The 22,096-nt window shown below is 42.4% G+C and overlaps 1 protein-coding gene across 5 annotated transcripts in view; it reads left to right on the top strand.

Moving 5' to 3' along the window:
* The window catches only part of WDR20 (WD repeat domain 20), an 83,786-nt gene that overhangs the window by 42,267 nt on the left and 19,423 nt on the right, over positions 1 to 22,096 (top strand). For 3 of the 5 annotated variants that reach the window (XM_012647119.1, XM_012647120.1, XM_012647123.1), the window contains exon 2: positions 14,524 to 14,706. The exons of 1 other annotated variant lie outside the window; for it this stretch is intronic. In XM_012647119.1, coding sequence (XP_012502573.1) covers positions 14,524 to 14,706 — 183 coding nt within the window. Of the gene's footprint in view, positions 1 to 14,523; positions 14,707 to 17,273; positions 17,367 to 22,096 lie in introns of all 5 variants that reach the window. One more of the 5 variants, XM_012647124.1, reaches the window with a different exon arrangement.

Below are 22,096 nucleotides of genomic sequence, written 5' to 3'. Positions count from 1 at the left end.
CCTCGGCCTCCCAGAGAGCTAGGATTACAGGTGTGAGCCACCGCGCCCGGCCTAGAGTCTCACTCTTTTGCCCAGGCTAGAGTGAGTGCCGTGGTGTCAGCCTAGCTCACAGCAGCCTCAAACTCCTGGGCTCAAGCAATCAATGTGCACTCTTAAGCTTCTCTTTTTAAAAATTATTTTAATATAATTTCACACTTAAAAGTTAAAAGAATAGTGTAAAAAATTCTCATGTGCCCATTACCTAGATTGACCAGTTGCTTAAAATTTGCCCATTTGTTTTATTTGTGCTCCAATTTGTGCCCCAATATATGTGTGTGTATATATAAAATATATATCATTTGAGAGTAATTTGTAAATATCATGCCCATTTTTCCACATGGATTTAGCTTCTATTTCCCAAGAACAAGGACTTTCTCTTAACCTAACCACTCCATTTATCAAAATCAGAAAACAGTGATACATTACTCTTATTCGCCATTCACATTAAAATTTTACCAATTGTCCCAATGCTGCCTTTGAATAGTCATTTTCTCCCTCGTTTGGGATCCAGTCCAGGTTCATACACTATAATTAGTCACAGTCTTTTTGGTCTCCTTCAGTCTAACACTGGCCACAGATGGGACAATTTGAACATCAAAACAATACTATAGAATTTTCATGGAATAAAATAAGAATCTGAGTTTATACTTACATCAATAAATAGAAGAGAAGAGAAAGTTCTCCATTATAGTAGACTAATACCCAATAAATGTAGAAGAAAAGGAATAATGGAATCTGCCTTAGCCTTTTTTTGTTTTGATGATCTTGACACTCTTTGAGTTCAGACCAGTTATTTTGTAGAATATCTCTCAATTTGGATTTGTCTGATATTTTTTCACGGTAAAATCGTGGTGAAAATTATGAAAATCACAATGAAATCATAATGAAAAATTCAGGGTCTGCATTTTTGGTGGAATACGATAGAATCAATATCGTGTCCTTTTCAGGGCAGCATATCAGCAGGCCCATGGTGCTGATTTGTCCCAGTCGGTGTTGGTAATGTTAACGTTGATTAAGGTTGTCTCTGCTAAATTAATCTGTCACAAAGTTCCATTTTGCTCTTTGTAATTGATATGTGATTGATGATTTTTGGCTGAATAGTAATGAATACATTACTGTGGTGGTTGTCAAATGGTGATTTTTTTCAAATTCCGTTATTCCTTTTTTCCTACATTTATTGGGTGTTTAGTCAACTATAATGGAGAACTTTCTCTTCTATTTAGTGATATTAGTATAAACTCAGATTCTTATCCATGACAATTCTGTAATACTGTTTTTATGTTTAAATTGTCCCATCTGGCCAATGATAGTCTCTTTACTTTGCCTCCTAAGTCTTTTTCAGCGAATTTCAGTAGTCTTTGCTAACTTTCTTGCTCAAAGGCACAAGAAGATGTATCAGATTGTTCATTTCCTGCCCCATACCTGGTATCCAAAGAGTCTAGATTACTTTTAGTGGCAAATAATGTTTGCAACACAATCTGGGCACTACAAGTTCCTATGGCTATTGGTCTGTGCCTTTTTATTGGACAGAGCTAGAAAAATGTTCTTTTTTAAGGGAGAAAAATACATCATGAGTTCATATTGGTCTTTCCTCGTCAAAATTTAAGATTAATGATTTTACGTTTGTACCTCTTTTATGTAGAACATCTTGGTTCCTATTGACATTCATAGAATTAACTTTTTTGCTTTATTTAACAAGATATATTAAAATAACAATACACTATTATTACTAACAATATGGTTAAAATACAAATACTTAAGATTTCTTTGCCATCTTTTGTCATTAGAATCATGTTTTTATTTTTGTATTTTTTCCCTTAATAATACAGTGTATAATATCCTTCTTTGCTAATAAGTAAATATCTTAACTTTAAGATATTTAAATGGCTACATAATGTATTTACCTATCGCCTTTTTGGAGAAGCACAATGGATGTTAATAATGTTTTGTTATAAACAAAGATGAGTTGACTATCTTCATGCATGTATTTGCTCATCATTTCAAAAAACTTTCAGGATAGTTTTATACACGTTATACACATTCTATGCAAACTGGAATGAGTATAAATGGAAAGCTCAGTTAATTTTCACCAAGGAGAATCAACCACAAATTAAGGAGCACATTCCTGGACCCCCAGAAAAGCCTCCCCTGTGGCCCATTCCCCTCACCCCTCAAGGGAAGGTAACCACTGACCTCATTTCCAGCATCACAGATTAGTTTTCCTTATTTTTGAATTGAGTTTAATTTAGCTTTCTATTTTATATAAATAGAATTATTTAGTATATACTTCTTTTATATCTGACTTCCTTCTCTCAAGATTATTTTTTGAGATTTGCTAATGTTCATGTTTATTCTTATCACATGTATTCTATGAGTAGTAGTCTGTGTATAGCCTACTCTTTACCTAGCCTACTATAGATGGACATTTGGGTTGGGACAGATTTGGCTACTACAAATAGTTTATGCACTTGAAAAATATTTTCTAAGGATAAATTCCTAGGAGTAGAATTTGTGTTAAAAGGAAAGAAGGGGCCGGGCGCGGTGGCTCATGCCTGTAATCCTAGCACTCTGGGAGGCCGAGGCGGGCGGATTGTTTGAGCTCAGGAGTTCGAAACCAGCCTGAGCAAGAGCAAGACCCCGTCTCTACTAAAAAAATACAAAGAAATTAATTGGACAACTAAAGAATATATAGAAAAAATTAGCCGGGCATGGTGGCACATGCCTGTAGTCCCAGCTACTCAGGAGGCTGAGGCAGAAGGATTGCTTGAGCCCAGAAGTTTGAGGTTGCTGTGAGCTAGGCTGATTCTAGCCCGGGCAAAAGAGTGAGACTCTGTCTCAAAAAAAAGGAAAGAAGGGTGTTGCTACATCTTGCCAAATTGCCCTTTATAAAGACTGTAGTGTATACTCCCATGGTACTTAGGTGAGGCCTGCCTCTCCACATTCCTGTGTGTGCCCCTCCTACTAGTCCACAGTTTTGAAAGTGGCTGCTGTTGAGTTATGAGGGCTATACAAGGCCTGATAAATTTCAGATGCCTAAAAAGGCTTTTTTAATCTGGTAGAAAAAAATCAGAAATGTCTGAGTGGCTGTTACTGAAGTGGCGTAGAAGAAAGTTAAGCCCTAAAAAATTTTAGATTAATTGGGGAGATAAGACATATATGACAAATAGCTAACAGCACAAGTGCCAAGTGAATAGTTGCGGTGATCAACTAATGCTGTTCAACTTCAGATGAAGGAGAAATCAAAGCTTTCCCTCGCAGTAATGTTTAGAACAGATAAGCTCTCTGTTAACCCTCATTGATTTGAGGCTGCTTTCTTCAGCTGAGGTGTGGCTGAATCAGAGATTATTTGAATTACAGAAGCCAACTCGAGTATTTTGGCCACTTGTTTTAGTGGCTGATCTCCATTAATGTGTAAGATATATTTAACGTTCTCTCGCTCTTTCTAGCTCTCTTGCTTCCTGTTTGAAAACACAGCAATATACTGGGTCAGAATGCTGTCACTTGATATAAAATTACTGGTGCACATCAGTGTCATTTTTTGAAATTTTATGTTACAGATTCAATAGTTCATTGTTCCAACTGAAGTTGGGTGATTGAAAAGAAAGTGACATCTCGATGTGGTTAAAAATGCAGTCTCCTGGGCGCAGTGTAGTCCTAGCTACTCGGGAGGCTGAGGCGAGAGGATCACTTGAGTCCAGCATAGGTGTTACAGTGAGATCCTCCCCCACCCCACCCCCAAAAATTACAGTTCTAAGCACTGTGAAACCTTGGGCAGATCACCACCCCTCCCTGGGCCTCAGTTTTTCTGTAGGTACAGGATGAAGAAATGGCAGGAGTTTGTAGGGCCTCTGCACGATTTGAGATTTAGGGCATTTCTCGCTCAGATTGGGAGCTCCTCTGCAGCTCACTGCTTATGTTACTCAGCAACTTGAATTGGAAAATTTAAAAATTGTTTATATGCTCTGTGAAATGTAATAAACGCATGGACCATCTAAAGGTTAGAAAAACAATAGTATATTAGTTAAGCAGCACAGAAGAACTACTACTCCCTGTCTTGTAATTTGTCTTTGGTTGACCACTGTTGTCTCCAGACTTTCAAAAAGGCATAGAATTCTCCCTCCCTCTGCCCCTTTCAGGGGGAACTTTTAAAAAAATTTTTCAAAGAATTTGAAATGGGTATTTTTTGCAGAAATGAAAGCATTTTGCATTTTCTTCAATTTGAGATATTGGTGTTCCCTTTGGAATGGGAATGCATATTTCTTATGCATATTTAACAGAAGGGTTTAATAAAAATGGGTCATTTGAATATAGTCAGCATTTTAATGTGATGAGATCTGGTGTTAAAATGTGTGCAAATTAAATTTATCTTAATGTTTATTCATAGTTTTTCTTTAATGAAGAAATCAGTATTTCATTAGCCTAAGCACCATGACAGCCATTTGTAGTGATTCGCCGTGTGGTAAGAGACTTAACCTAAACGTGGAACATGGAGTGCAGCATGAGAAGATGAAGAGATGGCGGTAATGTTGTGGATCAGCCACTTGTTAAATTCGTTTTTAAAAGACTACTCTGAGGGAAGAGGAGTAGATTTAATACATCTAACAGTTTCTAGGTCCTACAGACTCCTGCCATTTCTTCGTCCCTAGCCTTGGGGAAAATGACACGTGATAACTACGGAGACTTGTTATTTCAGCAGATACTTGACTGACAGTGTGGGGCCAGGGAAGAAGATGCTGGCACATGATGCCAGCCCTCTGCTTTCTCCCCTGCGGCCACCCCCGCCCCGCCCAAAGCAGATCTCCAAAGTAGGAGCTTTTGTTGTGCTCTCTGAGAAGCATGTGTTTGGTGAACAGCAAGCAGTTCCAGAGATTGTTGCTGTGAGATTTTCACATAACACATTTTATGCATTTTGTGACTATGCGCCTCTCCCATTTGGGGATGACATAAAGGTAATATTCCACACATCTTAGGGCTCACTGTTTGCCCGCTTTCTGACAGGCTCATGTCTGGCTCGTTGTACTGCCTGCCTCCTCCTGTACCTCGTTCCCATCTCTCATGGCCTTATTCTGCTGTGCATGCGACGGGATGCTCTGGAACATGAGTGGTAGGTGCTCATTCCAGGGACGGAGCCCATCAGAAGCATGCTTGCAAGTGACACCAGTGGTTTGTTTTTAGTAAAGGGGATGGGTCTGGTATGCCAGGCACGTGTGGGCTACGTACAAGTCTGTATGAGGATGAGCGAGGAATGGAAACTAAGAAAAGGAAGCTACCGTCTTGTTTTGGAAAATTATATTGGAAGGAAAATGTGCTGAAATTTGGCTTCTGCTGCTATTGTCATACAGGGGCTGAATTTAGATGGCCGGACTCTAGGCAGCTGATTCTACTTGGTTCTTCCACACAGCTAATTCTGTTTTCTTGTTTATAAAATGGGAGTGGCAATAGTACTTTACTGCATAGGATTGTAGCGAGAGTTCAAAGAGCTGCTGCCTGAAGGTGCTCTGAACCATAAAGTGACGTACCAGTATTTGCTGATGGAAGCTGTTTACTTTCACAAGATGGGCACCCAAGAAGGCATTTATTTGTTTGGTAGGATTTTGGTCAGCAAAAGGATCATATATTGTCTTTATGTATGTCCGGCTGTAGGTCTCTTGGTTTCTATCACTTTACATTTCTTTCCCTCCATTTTCAGAATTGGTTCCCTTCTGTGTGCCAGGCCCTCTAGTAGGAGTTAGGGTTACAGTGGTGGATAACACAGTTAAGTTCCTGTCCTTTTTGAAACATTGACACTGTGCAGTTGATCAATGTTTTTCCTACTAGGATAAGTGATGCAAAGCCTACCTGACTTCTTATGTTTGTGAGAGAGATACATTTTTTAAACAAGTGTTGAACTCTTTACATACTGTTAATGCCAGTTGTGCAAATATTTTGGATGTAACTATTGAACTGAAGAGACTGTGGGAAAGATGGATTGTGTAGGTGTTTAATAAGGTGAACTTGGTTTTGTTTCTCCTTCAGGGGCAGATGGGTTGGACTGTAGAACTGGCATCTGTGTGGTGCCATATAGCTTGTTACTTGAGTGTTAAACTGTTCACCTGCATGTGAACTGTGGGCAGTGAAGATGTTTGAAAATCATTGTGTGCTATTTTTGTCATTAGACCCAGTTATTTCCCACTATGTTGAAGAAAACTTTGGTTTAAGTACATTGAGGTTTGTTCAAAAAGTGAATATCTCTCTCAGCTCTGAGTGGCTGGGGTCTCTTCATTCATGCCCATGGCTTGGAAGGCTTTGGTATGTCCCTAGTTCCAACAGGATGACCAGCAGTTATGGTCTGGGGACTAAGCCCAGGGCGGGCTGGGGACTAATCCCCAACAGGCACAAGAAGCGCCGAGGCTGACTAGGTTAAAAGTTCCCCCAAGAAAAACTGGACCAGTCTTTGTGATGCAGTTTACTTTGCATCTCGGGTTGTAAGATAGGCCCCAGTTTTTCTTTTCAAGTAGGTGATCCTTTGTGGCCCTGGGAAGTAATCCCTTGATCACTTTTGGTCCCTATTTTGCTTGTCTGAGATGTGGTCAAGAGGAATGATAATAGAAGACACTATATCAGTTCTCTTCTGATTTTCAAAATGGCATAGGGTGACCTTTGATGCCACTCACACTGCTCCAGCTATTTTGATTAAACCATTCAGGCTTCCAGTGACTCAGCAGCCTCTTGGCCTTTTTCTTGTTTTTAAAAGGAACTGGACTTTCACAATAAGTGGAATGTATTTAACATATTACAGCTAATAAATGTGGCACATAGTGACAGGCACTTAGTGAAGGGCAGTGAAAGAATGTTACACGTAGGTGAGTGAGGTCAGGAGGAAGTAGACATCTGTGCTGGTGTGAGCACAATTTGTGTGGATGTTGGGGGTAGGGACGGGTCTCTAGGTGAAAGAAGGAATGTAAGGGAAGGCCAGGTATGTGAGCACAGGCAGCAGCCATGGGCCTTCAGAGGTGATGTATGTGAGGGGCGGGGTGCTAGGGCCACACTGGGTTGCCTGTGAGTGCACAGCTGTAGGCCTTGCAGAACACAGAGGTTTTGAGTGGGAGTGGGACCCAAGGCTTCCTGAAGATGCGTTGGGCAGGCGTGTGGGATGACTTGGATGGGGTTGGAAATGGGTGGAAGGAGACTGGGGCAGAGCCAGGCTGGGTTCGAACTGTGGAAGGACAGGCGGGATGAGGGCTGTGAAGCTGTCCTTTGGGCAGGGCTGCCAGGGGACTCAACTGAGCAGTAAGTTTAAAGCTGGGGAGGGAGGGCTTAAGTATGGGAGGAATGGGCTTAGGAAGAAGAGAGTGATCTCAGGTGTAGGCAAGGTGAGCTTCTTGTCTGCCTTAGGCATTTGGCAGCTGTTGGATGTGCCGGCAACAGGACATTTTACTCTTTTCTGGCAAGATTGCAAAACTGGTTCTCTCTCAGGTGATTCTCAAATGAGGTTGGGAGAGGAAGATGTGAAATTTAGGGAAAGTAATACCTACACCTACTCTCCCCAGTACATTTAAAATCTTGTCTAAAATTATAATTTTCATGCATTTTTCACAAAAGGTCTGAGATATTTTTCATATCACATCAAATGCTTTTGGGTACTCAGGAGTATCCCGTAGCTGGTTCCCATGAACAAAACTTGGCACAGGCCCATGTGACATGGCATGGCTGTTGCTCTTGACACCACAGGCTTCCCGAAGCCCTGCCAAGTCCCACTGGGCCCATGGGAGTGGGTCTGTAGGCTCTTCCCTTTGGTGGGCGAGCCCCCACAGGGTCAAGCCCCTCTTCCACATTCCCGAGGGAAAGGTGGGCAGGTGGGCTGGGTTGAAGGTGTGAGCTGGACCTGGAAGGTTTCTTTGGCAGACCCTTTGTGGTGCTGAAAAGATAAATTCCTCAAGTATTAATACGTTAGGCCCTTGGTGCTAAACTGACCAAGCTGATTCTGTATTATAGCAGTATTCCTCAGGAAAACAATTCCAGAGATTTTTAAGGATCAAAAGTCCAAGGAAAAAAGAAGCATGATAATTAAAAACATTTACTTATTGATTGGAGCTTTTATAACCAGCAATTTTAAAACCATCATTTAAAATTTTTCTGTTAAGTTGAGAATCTGATAAGCATGATGAGACACTGACAAATTATTTGTAATCAGTAACTCCTTATGCAGAAACTCATGAGCATAATGATAAAATTTAATCTTTCCATTGAAAAAATTCAGAAACAATCATGGTTTAATTCATTCAACGAATATTGAGCATTCGTGACATACTATTACATCATTAAATATGAAATGTCCGATTTCGAATCGGAAGTTTAGTTTATGATATTTCAAACAAGAAGCAGTACAATTAGTCAAAGTATCCACCTAAACTGTTGACAGAATTTTGCCATCTTACCAGTAGCTTGTTTATGCCAGCAGCAAAGAAGCCTGGAGAGCGAGTGGTGATGAAATCATGAAAGGTGGTTTGTCACAGCTTGTCGAGAATTGAATATTTTTGCTTGTAAGGAGTGGTCCAAAGTCTGGAAAAAGTGGTGGTCAATTGGTGCAGGATCTGGTGAATACAGTGGATGACAGAGAGTTTCCAAGTCCAGCTTCTGTATTTTGAGCAGCACTGTTTCTGGAACATGTGGTCGAGTGTTGTCTTGCAAAAGGATTGGCCTGTCTCTGTTGGCCAGTCTCAGCCGCTTAATCACAAGCATCCTCATCATTTCACCCAATTGGTTGCAGTACAGATCCACTATAATTGGTTGACCAGGTTTCATGAAGCTGTAGTGGATAATACCAGCACTGGACCACAAAACAGACACTATTAACTTTTTTGATGAACATTCAGTTTTGGACTGTGCTTTGGCACTTCGTCTTTATCCATCCGTTGTGCCTAACGCCTGTGATTGTCAAAAAGAATCCATTTTTCATCACACGTAACAATATGGTCTAGAAATGGTTCACCTTTATGTCATGACAGCAAAGAAAGGCAAGCTTCAAGATGATTTCTCTTTTGATGCTTGTTTAATTCATTTGGAACCCATCTATCCAGCTTCTCTACCTTGCCAATTTGTTTCAAATGGTCCAATATTGTTGGATTAGTAATGTCAAACCTTGCTGCTAATTCACATGTAGGTTGAGATGGATTCGCTTCTCCTACAGCTCATCTTTATTCACCTTGGTATCAGGTTGCCCATGTGGCTCATTTTCAAGATTAAAATCACCAGAACAAAACTTCTGAAACCATCAACGTACTTTGTATTCATTACCCACATCCTTTCCAAACACTTCGTTGATACTTCAGGCTGTCTGTGCTGCACTGGTTCCACAAGGGAACTCATATTTGAAAATAACATGAATTTTTTTACTTAGCCATGGTTTCACAAAAATTGCTCTTAAAAAACTTTGAAGGATGGCCGGGCGCGGTGGCCCACGCCTGTAATCCTAGCTCTCTGGGAGGCAGAGGCGGGCGGATTGTTTGAGCTCAGGAGTTCGAAACCAGCCTGAGCAAGAGCGAGACCCCGTCTCTACTAAAATTAAAAAGAAATTAATTGGACAACTAAAAATATATAGAAAAAAAATTAGCCAGGCATGGTGGCGCATGCCTGTAGTCCCAGCTACTCGGAGGCTGAGGCAGGAGGATCGCTTGAGTCCAGGAGTTTGAGGTTGCTGTGAGCTAGGATGATGCCACGGCACTCACTCTAGCCCGGGCAACACAGTTGAGACTCTGGCTCAAAAAAAAAAAAAAAAAAAAAACTTTGAAGGATAATCACAAGCCAAACTCTGCATTTGAAAGACTGAGGATGTACCTTCACGATAAACATAAAACAAGAATTGTCAAAGTGAAATGTCAGAGATATCAGTTGTCACACTTAGTACTTAAGGAAATCGGACATTTCATACTTAATAACCTAATAGCTACTCTGCTGAGCTAGACACCAAATAAGATCTAATTCCTCAAATTGGTAAGAAGTTTAAATAAATTGATTCTGCTATAAATTCATGTCTGAGAACTCAGATAATTGGTAATAATTAGGATGCAAAGCATTTTTTAAAAATCCCGAAGTATGCAGAATCCACCAGAAAACTGAAAAACAAAAGCTAATCTTGTAGAACAATACAATGGTGACTGTTTAATAAAGAAATCTACTCCTTAAAGGAGTTTTTATTGTAATTTTATTATAATTGATGATAACAGACATAAAACAATTCTGAAATCATGTAAGTGATTAAATACTAAATGTTGTGGAATGAATTAAGAGCCTGAGAATGGAGATAAAGGAGTGAGCTCAAAGAATGGGGGCTTGGAAAATACCTGCCGGGGGGTGGGGGCGGGTGCCGTTTAACCGATGGGCAGGATTTGTGGGAAAGGGGGCAAGGGAGACCAGCCTGACCAAGAGGGCGGCTTAATGAAGCCAGGAAAGAGGGGCCAGCTACCTGGACCTACACTCATGACGAGTGGTGTGGAGGGCGAGTGAAGAGTGGAGAGGATGAGGGCGCAGCTCCGTGACCCCCGAGCCCTGCCCAGTATCCTCACCCGTGAAATGTGGACGACATTAGTACCAGCTTTGAAGGGTGACTGTGAGATTGGAGGGGATGGTGAGTGTACAGTTCCTGGAGCAGGCCTGGCGCATAGGAAGTGTTCAATGGACAGAAGGTGGTATTGCTGCAGGGAGGACGAGCTGGACCCCAGAGGGCAGGGATGCTTGGTACTTTGATATGATAGAAATTAGGAAGCCACAGAAGCATTTTGATCGGAGGTGGGGTGTGACTGGAATGAATTAATAACAGTAGCTGCTGTACTGTATGCTCTGTGCTTTCTGTCCATTATCTGCAACACTCACCACTGCCCTCAGGGGAGGGAGAGGGGCTTTGTTCTCTGAGCCTCAGCGAGAGGACACTTACACCTTGCCCAAAGCCACCTAGCCACCAAGTGGGAAGGCAGGGTTTTTGAACCTAGGCTTGCCTGGTTCCAAAGTCTGGACTCTTTTTCCTTCTTACCAGACTGCCTCTGTCTGGGAAACCATCTCCCAGAGGCTGATGACCCCATGGGGAAGAAGAGTAGCTGGCTCAGGTAGTTACTACTGCTACTAAAAATGAGGTCAGGCACAGTGGCTCATGCCTGTAATCCCAGTACTTTGGGAGGCCAGGGCAGGAGGATCGCTTGAATCAGGAGTTGAGAGACCATAGGGAGACCCCATTTCTACAAAAAATTAAAAAAATCAGACATGTGGTGGTGCATGTCTGTAGTCCCAGCTACTCGGGAGGACTAGACAGGAGGATCGCTTGAGCCCAGGAGTTAGAGGTTCAGTGAGCTATGATTGCGCTACTGCATTCCAGCCTGGGCAATAGAGCAAGACCCTATCTCTAAAAAAAAAGTGTATGAGCTCAGGGTACATGTTGGCAGCACTGCTACTCCCAATAAAAACAGAAACGAGAAAGGGAGGAAGAAATAGGATGGTCACATCTCAATGTAAAAAGAGATAACTTGGTGATTGGCTGTAGAGAAAAGAGGACAGGATGAGTGGGAGATGATTGTGCTGTTTGAAATGAAGGTTGGTTGGCCTGACTTTCCTCTGTTTGGGATTGGGCTTCAAAAAGCTCAGGCACTGATAGTGGAGTCCATGGATTTTTCAGAGATGTAACTTTCTTATGGGTGTATGTATGCCTAGCAATCTCTCAGACTTCACAGTAATTCTTGCTTGGTGTGGGTGACGTGTCGCCTGGCTCGACATCTGCTGTTGTAGTATGGTCAGTGCCGCTGGGAAAGTGTGACCTTAGGTAAGAGAGAGTCAGAGTGTTCCTTGGGACCATGTCCACTTTTGTGTCTTCTAGGACAGTGCTTCTCACACTGGTGTTGAAGGACCAACTTTGAAAAATTTTCAGTCTGTGTGGATTGATACTTTTGTAAAGTAAAGAATTACTAGACAAAGAAACTGAAAAAAGACATGCAGAATACAGACCCTTTTTTTATCACTAGATTCAGCAGATATAAAATTACTCTTGTCAATTGCCGCAAAAGTTTCTAAACTCTTATTCCCAATTTCTGTATTGCAGACAGCACATTTGACTGCAGACGAATAAACTATTCACGGACTGGTACACTTTGAGAGCAAGTGATCTAGGAAGAAAGTTTGTTAAGCAAGTTAGTAAAAACCAACAGATGCTTTTGGAATATTTACCTGATTTCAGAGTAAAAATCTTTCAGTTGGCATTTAAAATACTTAACATCTTTTCATTAAAGTTCCATGTTGGAGTGCAGGGATATAAAATAAATGTTCCAGGAACTGAAGCTAATGTAGTTATTAATATTATGAGGGATGCGTAAGTTTAACTCTCTAGTGGTAGCAATACTTGGAAAAAATAGGTGCTTTTACTTCCTCTGTTGTTTGTTTTGCTCATTTAATTCATATTAGAATGTTTTCTCTGTTAATTCTTGGCTAGCCTATGAGTTGATTTATATATTTCAGTGCATAATTTTAGGTATATTCTTTTAGGGGAAAATTCCCTAAGCAAACTTTAAAAAAAAAAGTTTCGAGAGTCATATATGCTGACATAGTGATCATGTATAATTTAATTGTTTATATTTCAAATTGGATTTTTGCTCTCTAGCTGCCAGTTGTATCTTGTATTTTTAGCTATTTTTACTTTTGCTGGTAGCTTCCATGTTCTGAGATGACTTGCTTATGTTGTTCCCTTAGCCTAGAATTCTTTCTCCCGCCTTTAGAGCTCGGCGCAGGAGCCGCTGCTCTCAGACAGCCCGTCCACGTGTCCTCCTATATCCCTCCACCGCTCACTCTCAGCCACTCTCAGCCCTCTGCTGAGCTGCCTTTAACCTGCCTCGTGGCACAGTGGTTATTCCCCTCCCTGGCCCCTTTTCTCCTTGCTCCAGAGTCAGGACTCCCTTTTGTTTTGTATCATACTTTATATTATATTTTCAAGGCTCTTTGATGTGTATATTCTCTTATTTCATTCTCCAGACAATCCCATGAGGTTGGTAGAACAGAGATTCTCATCTCCGTTTTAACTGAGGTGAGGCTGGGAGAGTGTCCGCATGGCATGTACCCTCATTCCTTTGCCCCGGGGCTCCCAGAACCACTCGTACCACTCAGGTCCAGACTTCCAAATGCTCAAGTTTTGAGTTTGCTCAAAGACGCCTGTAATTTTGAGGTTCTCTTTTCTACTCAGTTTTTGTATTTGTTGTTTGAAAATCAAACATTAGAATACTCAGTACCATGTCACAGGCCTCTTTGGGAAAAAAAATCTTCAGAACCTAAGGGAGGGGTGGTCAGTAGAGAACTGGGGCTGTGAACCCCAGAATGGCACACAGGGCAAACTAACGTTTTCAAGGACATGTTCAAGAGGGTTAGTTGTCTCCACCTGTGATTTCCAAACAAGAGTGGGAGAGGGTGGGTTTCCCTTCTTTCAACAATAAATACCCAGTATATTGGGATTACACAGACATTTCTCATGAAGAAAAGAAGCCTTCTTGAAAAAAGGAAGGAAGGGGCACATTGAAAAATCATTTTTAACCCAAGTCAGAAATCATTTGCTTTTGACTTTTTCTCCCCATCCCCTTTATGGTCAAACAGACCTGGGTTCCAAATCCAGCCCCACCACTTACTAGGTAGGTATGGTGACTTTGCCAAGTTATTTAAGTTCCCTAAACTTGTTTTCTCATCTGTAAAATGGGTAAAATATTGTCTAGTTTGAAGGATTATTGTAAGGATTAAAGATGATGCATGTAAAGCATTTGAATATGGGCTCAGTAAGTGAAAGTTCCTGAAAGCTAATACAGAGGAGGAACTGTGACCCAGAAGGGGAGCCACCTGCATGTAGTTGGCTCCAGCAGTGGTTCTCACGCTTGAGTGGGCATCAGAATCACCTAGGCTTTTTAAACTTAAGCTCGCTGCGCCCACCCCTGTGGTTTCTGATTCACTGGGTCTGTGGTGGAGCTGGAGGATTTGCATTTCTAAGTTCCCAGGCAGTGCTGTTGCTGCCGCTTCTGGTCTGGGGACCATACTTTGAGAACCACTGGGTTACAGGTAACTGGCCAGTGGGCATTAAGGTGCTATAGATACATTTGAAAGCTGAGCTTTTATGTGGTTAGAGTTACTCTGTTAGAAAATGCTTGGAATGCATTTTGAAAATACTGAATTTAGTATTGCAAGGATTTTTCTACCTCAAGTCCAGGAGTCTTTGTATTATTTGATGGAGAGTAAGTTGTGAAAGTAAGAGTTGCAAACAATGTGACATCATTAAAATATAAACATAATAGTCTAACAACATCTGATTGGCTAAGGTATGTGAAAGTGCTTTTATAAAATGTTAGATGAATGTTAAATCACAACTGAAAAAATATTTTAAATAACTTCGTTTTTAAGATTAAACATCGTAATGGAGTATAAAATGGTGTAACTTAGATATCTCATCTCAATGTGCTGTTTACCGTATGTATTTTTCTCTTTCTCCTCCAGGCTGCTGACTTGAGTAAACCAATAGATAAAAGGATATACAAAGGAACACAGCCTACTTGTCATGACTTCAACCACCTAACAGCCACAGCAGAAAGTGTCTCTCTTCTAGTGGGCTTTTCCGCAGGCCAAGTCCAGCTTATAGACCCAATCAAAAAAGAAACTAGCAAACTTTTTAATGAGGAAGTAAGTAGCATCCTGACTTAGCCATTAAGAATCCCTGTAAGAATTTATACGTTCCTACCAAAGGTAGTGGGCCTTATTTTACACTTTGAGCTAAGCCCATTTTTCATTTACTCGGGCCTCCTACCTAGTATTACCCAGGTTTAAATGTGCTGGATTAATGTGTTGACCTTTACCTGTTCTTCCTTGGGGGAACTGTTTTGTGCATTTTTATGGGGCTTGTTCAGGTATCTATAGCAGGTGCTTTAAAACTAAATAAGAAAATGTAGAATTCCAAACTTTGTTCACATCACCAGAAAATTTCATGCAGATCAAAGAACTTGATGACATTTCCTTAGGCTGCTTAAATTGTAGCTAAAACTTTTGTATGTATGTTTGACAGGCATTGACCTAAGGAGTAGTTCTCTTGCTCTTGAAAATAGTTGCTGTAAAATCACCTTTGACATGATTAGAAATCCTGACACTTAAAATTGAATCACATGACATAGCTTTTGCCAGTGTTATAGTATGTACTGAGGTTTATAATATCTTCAGTTTCATTCTGGAAGGAACCTGAGATATCTAAACTGTTCAGGAACATGTCTGAATTATTTGTTAATAATTATTTGTTAAATATGGCAGATAGAAGTTGCCAAATAGATTATATTTTTTAAAGCTATTGGAATGGCTTTTTAGCCCCAAGTATTGCCATTATATATTTAATGTTCTTCCTCCTGTTTCAGTATGACTTTTTTACCAAATGGAAAAGATAAAGTAGGCTTACTAAGGTAGAAACCCTTGGTTCCAATCTCTTCTTGTGACCTCAGCCCTGATGTACAAGGGTCAGGTTATCTGGGAGCCTTCTCTCAGAAAGGATACGTGGTTTTGCACTGTTGCATGGTTTCGACATCATTCACTTGGAACAGAAATACATTATAGATCCTGGTTTTTAAGAAATAATTTTATTTGGGGAAGAAAATTCAGCTTGACAAATTGCAGTTAAAATTCTGATTCTTTTGCAGTCATTATGGTATATGCTATCTATGCATGTCCGGTATCCATCCAAGGGGCTCCTGTTTGACATTGCCAGTGGATTTGGTGAAATCTTTTGAACCATGCCATCTCCTCTCCTAGTTTCATCTGGGTTGACTAGAAACAAAATTTGCCATCTGGATTGACAGACTGTAGAAGAAAAGTATTTAATCTCATTTTCCATTAAAGAAATCCTAAGTGGAAAATATTTTATTTACCTAGATGTTTTATTAATACTATCTGACGAAGTGATTTCTAAGTATCTGGCTGATTTTATTTTAGTGGGGTGGGGAGCACAAAATCTGCCTTCTCTGCACTGTTAACAGAAATTATAAATTTGAGTCATTGTGAGTTTTTGTTTGTGTTTAAGTAGGGGAGAGTGTGACTGAGGGGGAGGGGATTGGAACCATGTAGAGGGCTGTTGGTAAACAAGATCTGGAGGCAGCTCTGGCCGAGGATGGCACAGGATGCCACTTAGAGAACAAGAAAGGTTTGTGTGTCATGGCTGGGGGAGGGTGGGGACCCTGGAGTCTTAGGGCCCTGAGAGCACTCAGGCTGCATCAGCCAGACCCACCCCTGCCCTGGGTGACTGGGAGCTGCAGGCTAGAAAGCTCCTTCTCTCTCTTCATGATTTAAGTATGAGTTACCTTATACTCTTTACATTTTATTTGAAAAATGGCTATTCAGAATGCAAGGACTGTGTATGGTTTAATGCCAGCTTGTCATTTATAGCTTGAGGCTGAAACTGATTGCCCTTCACAGTAAGGAAAGTCTTCGGCTGTGTGGATACATTTTCATCAGATTTTGGTCAGGATGTCTAAGAGCGAGGGTCACCAGAGGTTTGCTTCTCAGAGAGTGCCAGGCATGGTCGCTGCAGCAGTCATCGTGCTGTGCTTTGCACTGTTGTGAGAATTAGAAGTTTCCAAATGCCTGTAGCCTCTGCATGGGAGAGTGGGCAGTTGTCCCCGTTTTACAGATGAGGAAATAGTCAAAGAGAAGGCAAGTGGGTTGTCCAGATCATGTAGCAGGTGGCTAGAGTTAGAACCAGAAATTAATTCCAAGAACTCTTGCTGGTTATAGCCTGTAAGTCCTACTGTGTATGGTTGCCAGATTGGCCCTTGCCTTCTGAGCAGCTCTCAGTTTAGTAAGGATGGACAGAGAGTCCTGGGACGTGTGTTGTCATAGTGATATGAACAAAGTACCACAGGACACCTGCTATATGTATTTTGTAGTATGTATCAAATGTCATAAATTTTTTTAAAAGTTAAGTTCAGTGGGGAAGTTCCGAGAAATGCTTTCAGAAAGTGACATTTGATCTGAGATTTTAAAGGGTGCATAGGAGTAGGAGGAGGGTATGGACAGCCTTTAAAGCTGGAGAGAACAACTTGGCATATGGAGGAACATCAAGTAACAGTGTGGCTAAGTCACAAGGTGTGGGGCTCAGAGGAGTGGCAGGAGTCAAAGCTGGAAAGATAAAATTTGGACCAGACGCTGGAGGCTGTGGGGGAAACTTTGGGCTTTTAATCAAGGGAGTGACAGGATCAAATGTGTTTTTTTAGAACTCTTGTCAGCACTTGTGGAAGGTGGATTGGAATGAAGAAAGAGAGAATGAAAGTAGCAAGACCAGTGAGGAGGCTCTAGTAACTGTCCAGGTGAGAGCTGAGGGCTTGAACTAGAGTGTGGCCATTCTTTCATTCATTCAACAGACCTGGACTGCCCACCACATGCCCAGCACTGGGTCTGCAGCAGCAGATAAAACCTGCCCTCCTGTGACCCCTCCCAGGAGGGAAGAGAGGTGTAAAGAATAGCACCACCCACACACACTGGTGACCGAAAATGGTGACACATTGTGATGTGAGAGGAGAGAGCAGGCCTGAGAGAGGGAGAGAAGCACAGAGGTCTGCTTTAAACTGGGAGGCAAAGAACATCTCTGGAAGGAAGTGGTGTGTTTTAAGCTGAGCCTCATGTGAAGAGGAGGCCAACCAGGTAAGGAGCGGGAGCTGGAGCATTCCCGCAGGAGGGACAGCGGGTGAGGGCCCTGGGTAGAAGAGAACTGGGGACCAAGGAAGCAGAGAGGAGGACAGTTGGGGGGGCAGGGAGTGAAGTTAAGGGTCTGAGATTGGAGGGCCAGGCCACTTGGGAACTGGTCCAGGTTTACTTCTTAGCCCGAGTTACAGGATCCCTTAGAAGGGAGCAGGAGCACAAAGCAGTCAGATCGGTGTTTTTGAAAACTACCCCTGCTGCTACTTGGAGACTGAATTGAAGAGAGGTATTAATAAATCTTAGATCTCTGGCTGTCACTCACTGCATTAGGTGGGACTGGGACAGGAGCAGATGTTGGCTAGGGGAGGGAAAGAGGAGAGATTCCATTCTGTACTTGATAAGTGTAAGAGACCTGTAGGTAGTTGGATATATGGATCTGGAAGTCAAAATAAGGGAAAAAAATTGGGGAGTTGTCACCATATAAAGAGTAATCACATTCTGAGAGGAAAGGGCTTCTGGAGAGAGCATAGTAAGAACAAAGAAAAATGCCTAGGACCGAGCCTTGATTATACCCCAAGATTCTAGCCATCTCATCCTGTTGCGTCCAAAGGAGCAATTAAAGCCATCAGTTAATTACCATGTTTACAGATTGGCAGCTGCCCTGGTGCCTGGGGTCAGACACCAGCCTCCCACTTTCTGCTTACAGACTGTGGATCTTTACCTCTCCTCTCCTACTCAGGTGGAAGATGAATAAGAACAGTACCCACCCAAGAGGTGTGTGGGGAGGATAAGAGGAGTCTTTGGGCAGCGTTTGTTAAAGGCCGAGGAGCGCGCCCTGGGAGGTGCTAGGGAACACAGAGTAGAGGGAAGCTCCGAGGCTTCCTTTACCGGGGAGGAGTGGTGTTGGAAAGAAAGGCTTTGTTGGGGGGTGAGGTACCAACAGTTTTGAAGGATAAGTAATTAATTGTCCAGGACAAGAAGGTAAGGGCAAGGCAACCCAGGCAGAGAATCAGCACACGTGGAGGCAGAGGGTCAGGGACCACTGGTCACAGCTGTGTGGTCTGTCCTCACCAGAACATTTCTCTGACCCACACGCACTCACACACACCCCCCCAGGATTAATTACTCTGACTTCTGCCTCCTTTCTCGTGCCTGGTACATGAAAATAGAATAAATGATTGGATGGATGGATGAATGGAATGGGACTATGAATTCCAAAAATCCACCTGAGATAAAGACAGATGAAAAATTTCTATCCGGGAACAAGTATATTTTAAAAGGTGATATCCCTCCCCACCACAGTCAAATAAAAAATAAAAAGTCTTGTTTATAGAAAAATTAGAAAATAGAGAAGTACAAAGAAGATGGAAAAACATCACTGATAAATCCTATTGCACACTGTTAACCTTCATAGTCTTAGTAATTTTTTTTTTTTTTTAAGAGACAAGATCTCACTCTGTCACCCAGGCTGGAGTACAGTGGCATAATCGGAGCTCACCGCAGCCTCAAACTCCTGGTCTCAAGTGATCCCCCCACTGCCCCACTTCAGCCTCCTGAGTAACTGGGACTATAGGCACGTGCCACCATACCTGGCTATAATTTTTTTTGTCAATGAGGCAAGACTGTAAGGGTTCACACTTTCCATTAGATGCCAGCAAACTTCACCTCCAGCAAGTCTGGCCCCTAATCAGGTCAGATCAGCTAGCAGAGGCAGGTCCTCCCCTCTTCCCTCTCCCTAGACTGTCCCCAATCACACCGGAAGTCTTTGCTGCCACATCTGTTTCACACTGGAAGAAAGAAATACCTGGTTCTTTCTAGCCTCTCTTGGGAAATCTTATGCCCAGCTCCCTTGTGTCTCTGCTTTCTCTAATATTTTAGAGTAGATTTTATGTTTCTGTTTGTAGCATTCTGTACATATGCCCTTGAAAATGTCCAATGGGACTTTATTTGAGAGTATTTTGACACACAGTTCAGCCCACAAGCTCCTAGATCATAGAGCCTACCTTCATAATAAGAGCTACTTGGAAAGGAGAGTCATCCCTGCTCAGCATTCAGCCTTGTGTGCAGCAACCCCAAAGGGTGAGGAGTTTACTTTTTATAACCAGTGGTTATATATTGATGAGTAACAACTTCGTTTTTGTAAAAATTCTGATTTTGGAATTGTATCCACAGAGTAGTAACTTCAGAGGATTTTCAAGTATGTTTTGATTATTGGTTAAAATATAAAATGTAAAAAGAACTTGTCGTCTTCTTTTGTTACTGACACGTTAACGAGACCCTCTGTTCATGACTTGGTCCTCTCTCACGGGATGTGAGGCCGAGGTGAACAACTGGGTAGGCCCTCATCTCCTTGTGGCATTTAGGTCACATTAACTGGAGGGCATGTTGGAGAGGAGATGGCCCTGACTCCTGGGGTTGTGGAGAAGGGGACAGTGTTGCCAGCCCAGGTTGAGCAACATGTCCCACTAGCTGCAGGTGCCTCCTGCACCCAGGGCCCCTAGGAGTGGGACCTCTGCAATATTCTGTCTAGTTCTGATACAAAGGGGTGGTCTGTGCATTTTGTTAGTTTGGTTTTGATGCTTTTTTAATCGAAGGAAATGAGCACGTAATGATCTATTCCTTAAAGCTGTAACATTCATAAAAATGACATCTGGCCGGGTGGACTGGCTCACGCCTGTAATCCTAGCACTCTGGGAGGCTGAGAAGGGAGGATTGCTTAAGGTCAGGAGTTTGAGACCAGCCTGAGCAAAAGCGAGAGCCTGTCTCTACTAAAAATAGAAAAATTAGCCAGGCACAGTGGCACACGCCTGTAGTCCCAGCTACTCGGGAGGCTGAGGCCGGAGGATATCTTAAGCCCAAGAGTTTGAGGTTGCAGTGAGCTATGATGACACCACTACAGTCTACCTGAGGTGACAGAGTTGAACTCTGACTCAAAAAAAAAAAAAAAACACAAAGACATCTGATCCTTTCTTAACATGGCTTTGAAATACCCTTTCCTAATACTTCCTGAGGGAAGCGTCATCCCTTCTCAAATGCCTTCACATAATCAAAGCCTTGAGTTGCCATTTTTGCTTGTGGTTATATTATGGCATTTCCAGCAGCTGCTGTGGTTTTTGAATTGTTTGTTTTAGTATTATTGTTCTAAATTAATATCTGCATTATAAGATGTATATCCACTCCCTCCAAAATATTCTTTTCTTGCTAATCATGTTGATAGTAATGAGAAAAAGACAAAATGAAATGCTTTGGAAAGCTTCAGTTCAAATTAGTTGATTTAGCAATGGCACTTTAATATGGTTATAGATTTATTTTGTTCTTGTTTTCTTTTAACTAGTATAGTATATTTAGCAAATCTTGTCTGTTAATGGCATTAGGTATGGTAGTACTTCTGTTTGGTGTCATTTTTTCTTATTAGTATCTGAAATGGACAGTTTATCTGGCACTCAGCATTGGAAATGCGGCACAGGGCCTTGGCTGTGGACGCGGTGGAGATACGCTGGTGCCGTGTCTCTCCACCCGAGTGCCGGCCCAGGAGTAGGTGTCCTGACATACGTGGAAATGTCATATTGACAGCCATTGGTTTTAAGGTTTTTTTGTTGTTACAAAAATGGTCATTAAGATGGGCTTTGGAACATTTTGACTCTAATGGAGAGCTCTGTGGCCAGGCAGCTGACCTGACAGTGACTCTGCTGCTTCCCTGCCCTCCCTCCCTCGCTGAGCACCTGCCTGGCCCTGTCCTTCCAGATCCGCCAGGACACAGGCCCTGTGAGTGGGACTGACACTCTCCTCAACTGCTTCCCACCGGAGTCTTCCTCACTTCTGCCTGTCTCTATCTCCCCGCGTCTCCTCTCCACCCCGGGGAACAGTCCCCCCCACCGCCCATCCCTCAACTTCTTCCACCAGGCCCCTGCCCTGTGCCACCACCTCAGTCTGTCTCCTGTCCTCTCTCCTGTCCTCAGCACCTCTCTGCCCCCAGGCTGGCTTCTCTGTGTTCTCTCTTAAGGAAGCCCCCAAGCCCCTCCCTGCCAGGAAGTGCCCCATCCCTCTAGGGCTCAGTTGGAGCCGGCCTCAGAGGGCCTGGGAACAGGACGCAGTGAGCAGGGCCCTGGCTGGAGTGGACCTTCACTCGGGGCAGCTCCTTCCTCCTCTGCTGCTCTCCTCATGGCACTTCCGGGTCGTTTGCTCAGGTTTTCTTCCTGCTTTCTTGATTTTGTCCTGCTCCCTGTAGTAGTTTTTTCCCAGAGTTCTATACTTTCCTCCTATCCTTGCTGTATCTTTTCCCTTGGAGATCTTTTTAGAATGTCCGAGATCTGGGTCTTACGATTCACAGCTGATTTCTGTGACACTCCTGGTCATATTCATTGGCTACAGACTGACCTTTCTGGCTGCTGCCTTGGCA

Source organism: Propithecus coquereli, unplaced genomic scaffold, assembly GCF_000956105.1.
Source record: "Propithecus coquereli isolate 6110/MARCELLA unplaced genomic scaffold, Pcoq_1.0 Scaffold256, whole genome shotgun sequence".
NCBI classification, from domain to species: Eukaryota; Metazoa; Chordata; class Mammalia; order Primates; family Indriidae; genus Propithecus; species Propithecus coquereli.
The sequence above is the reverse complement of the archived record's forward strand: the minus strand, read 5'-3'. Positions and strand labels throughout refer to the sequence as shown.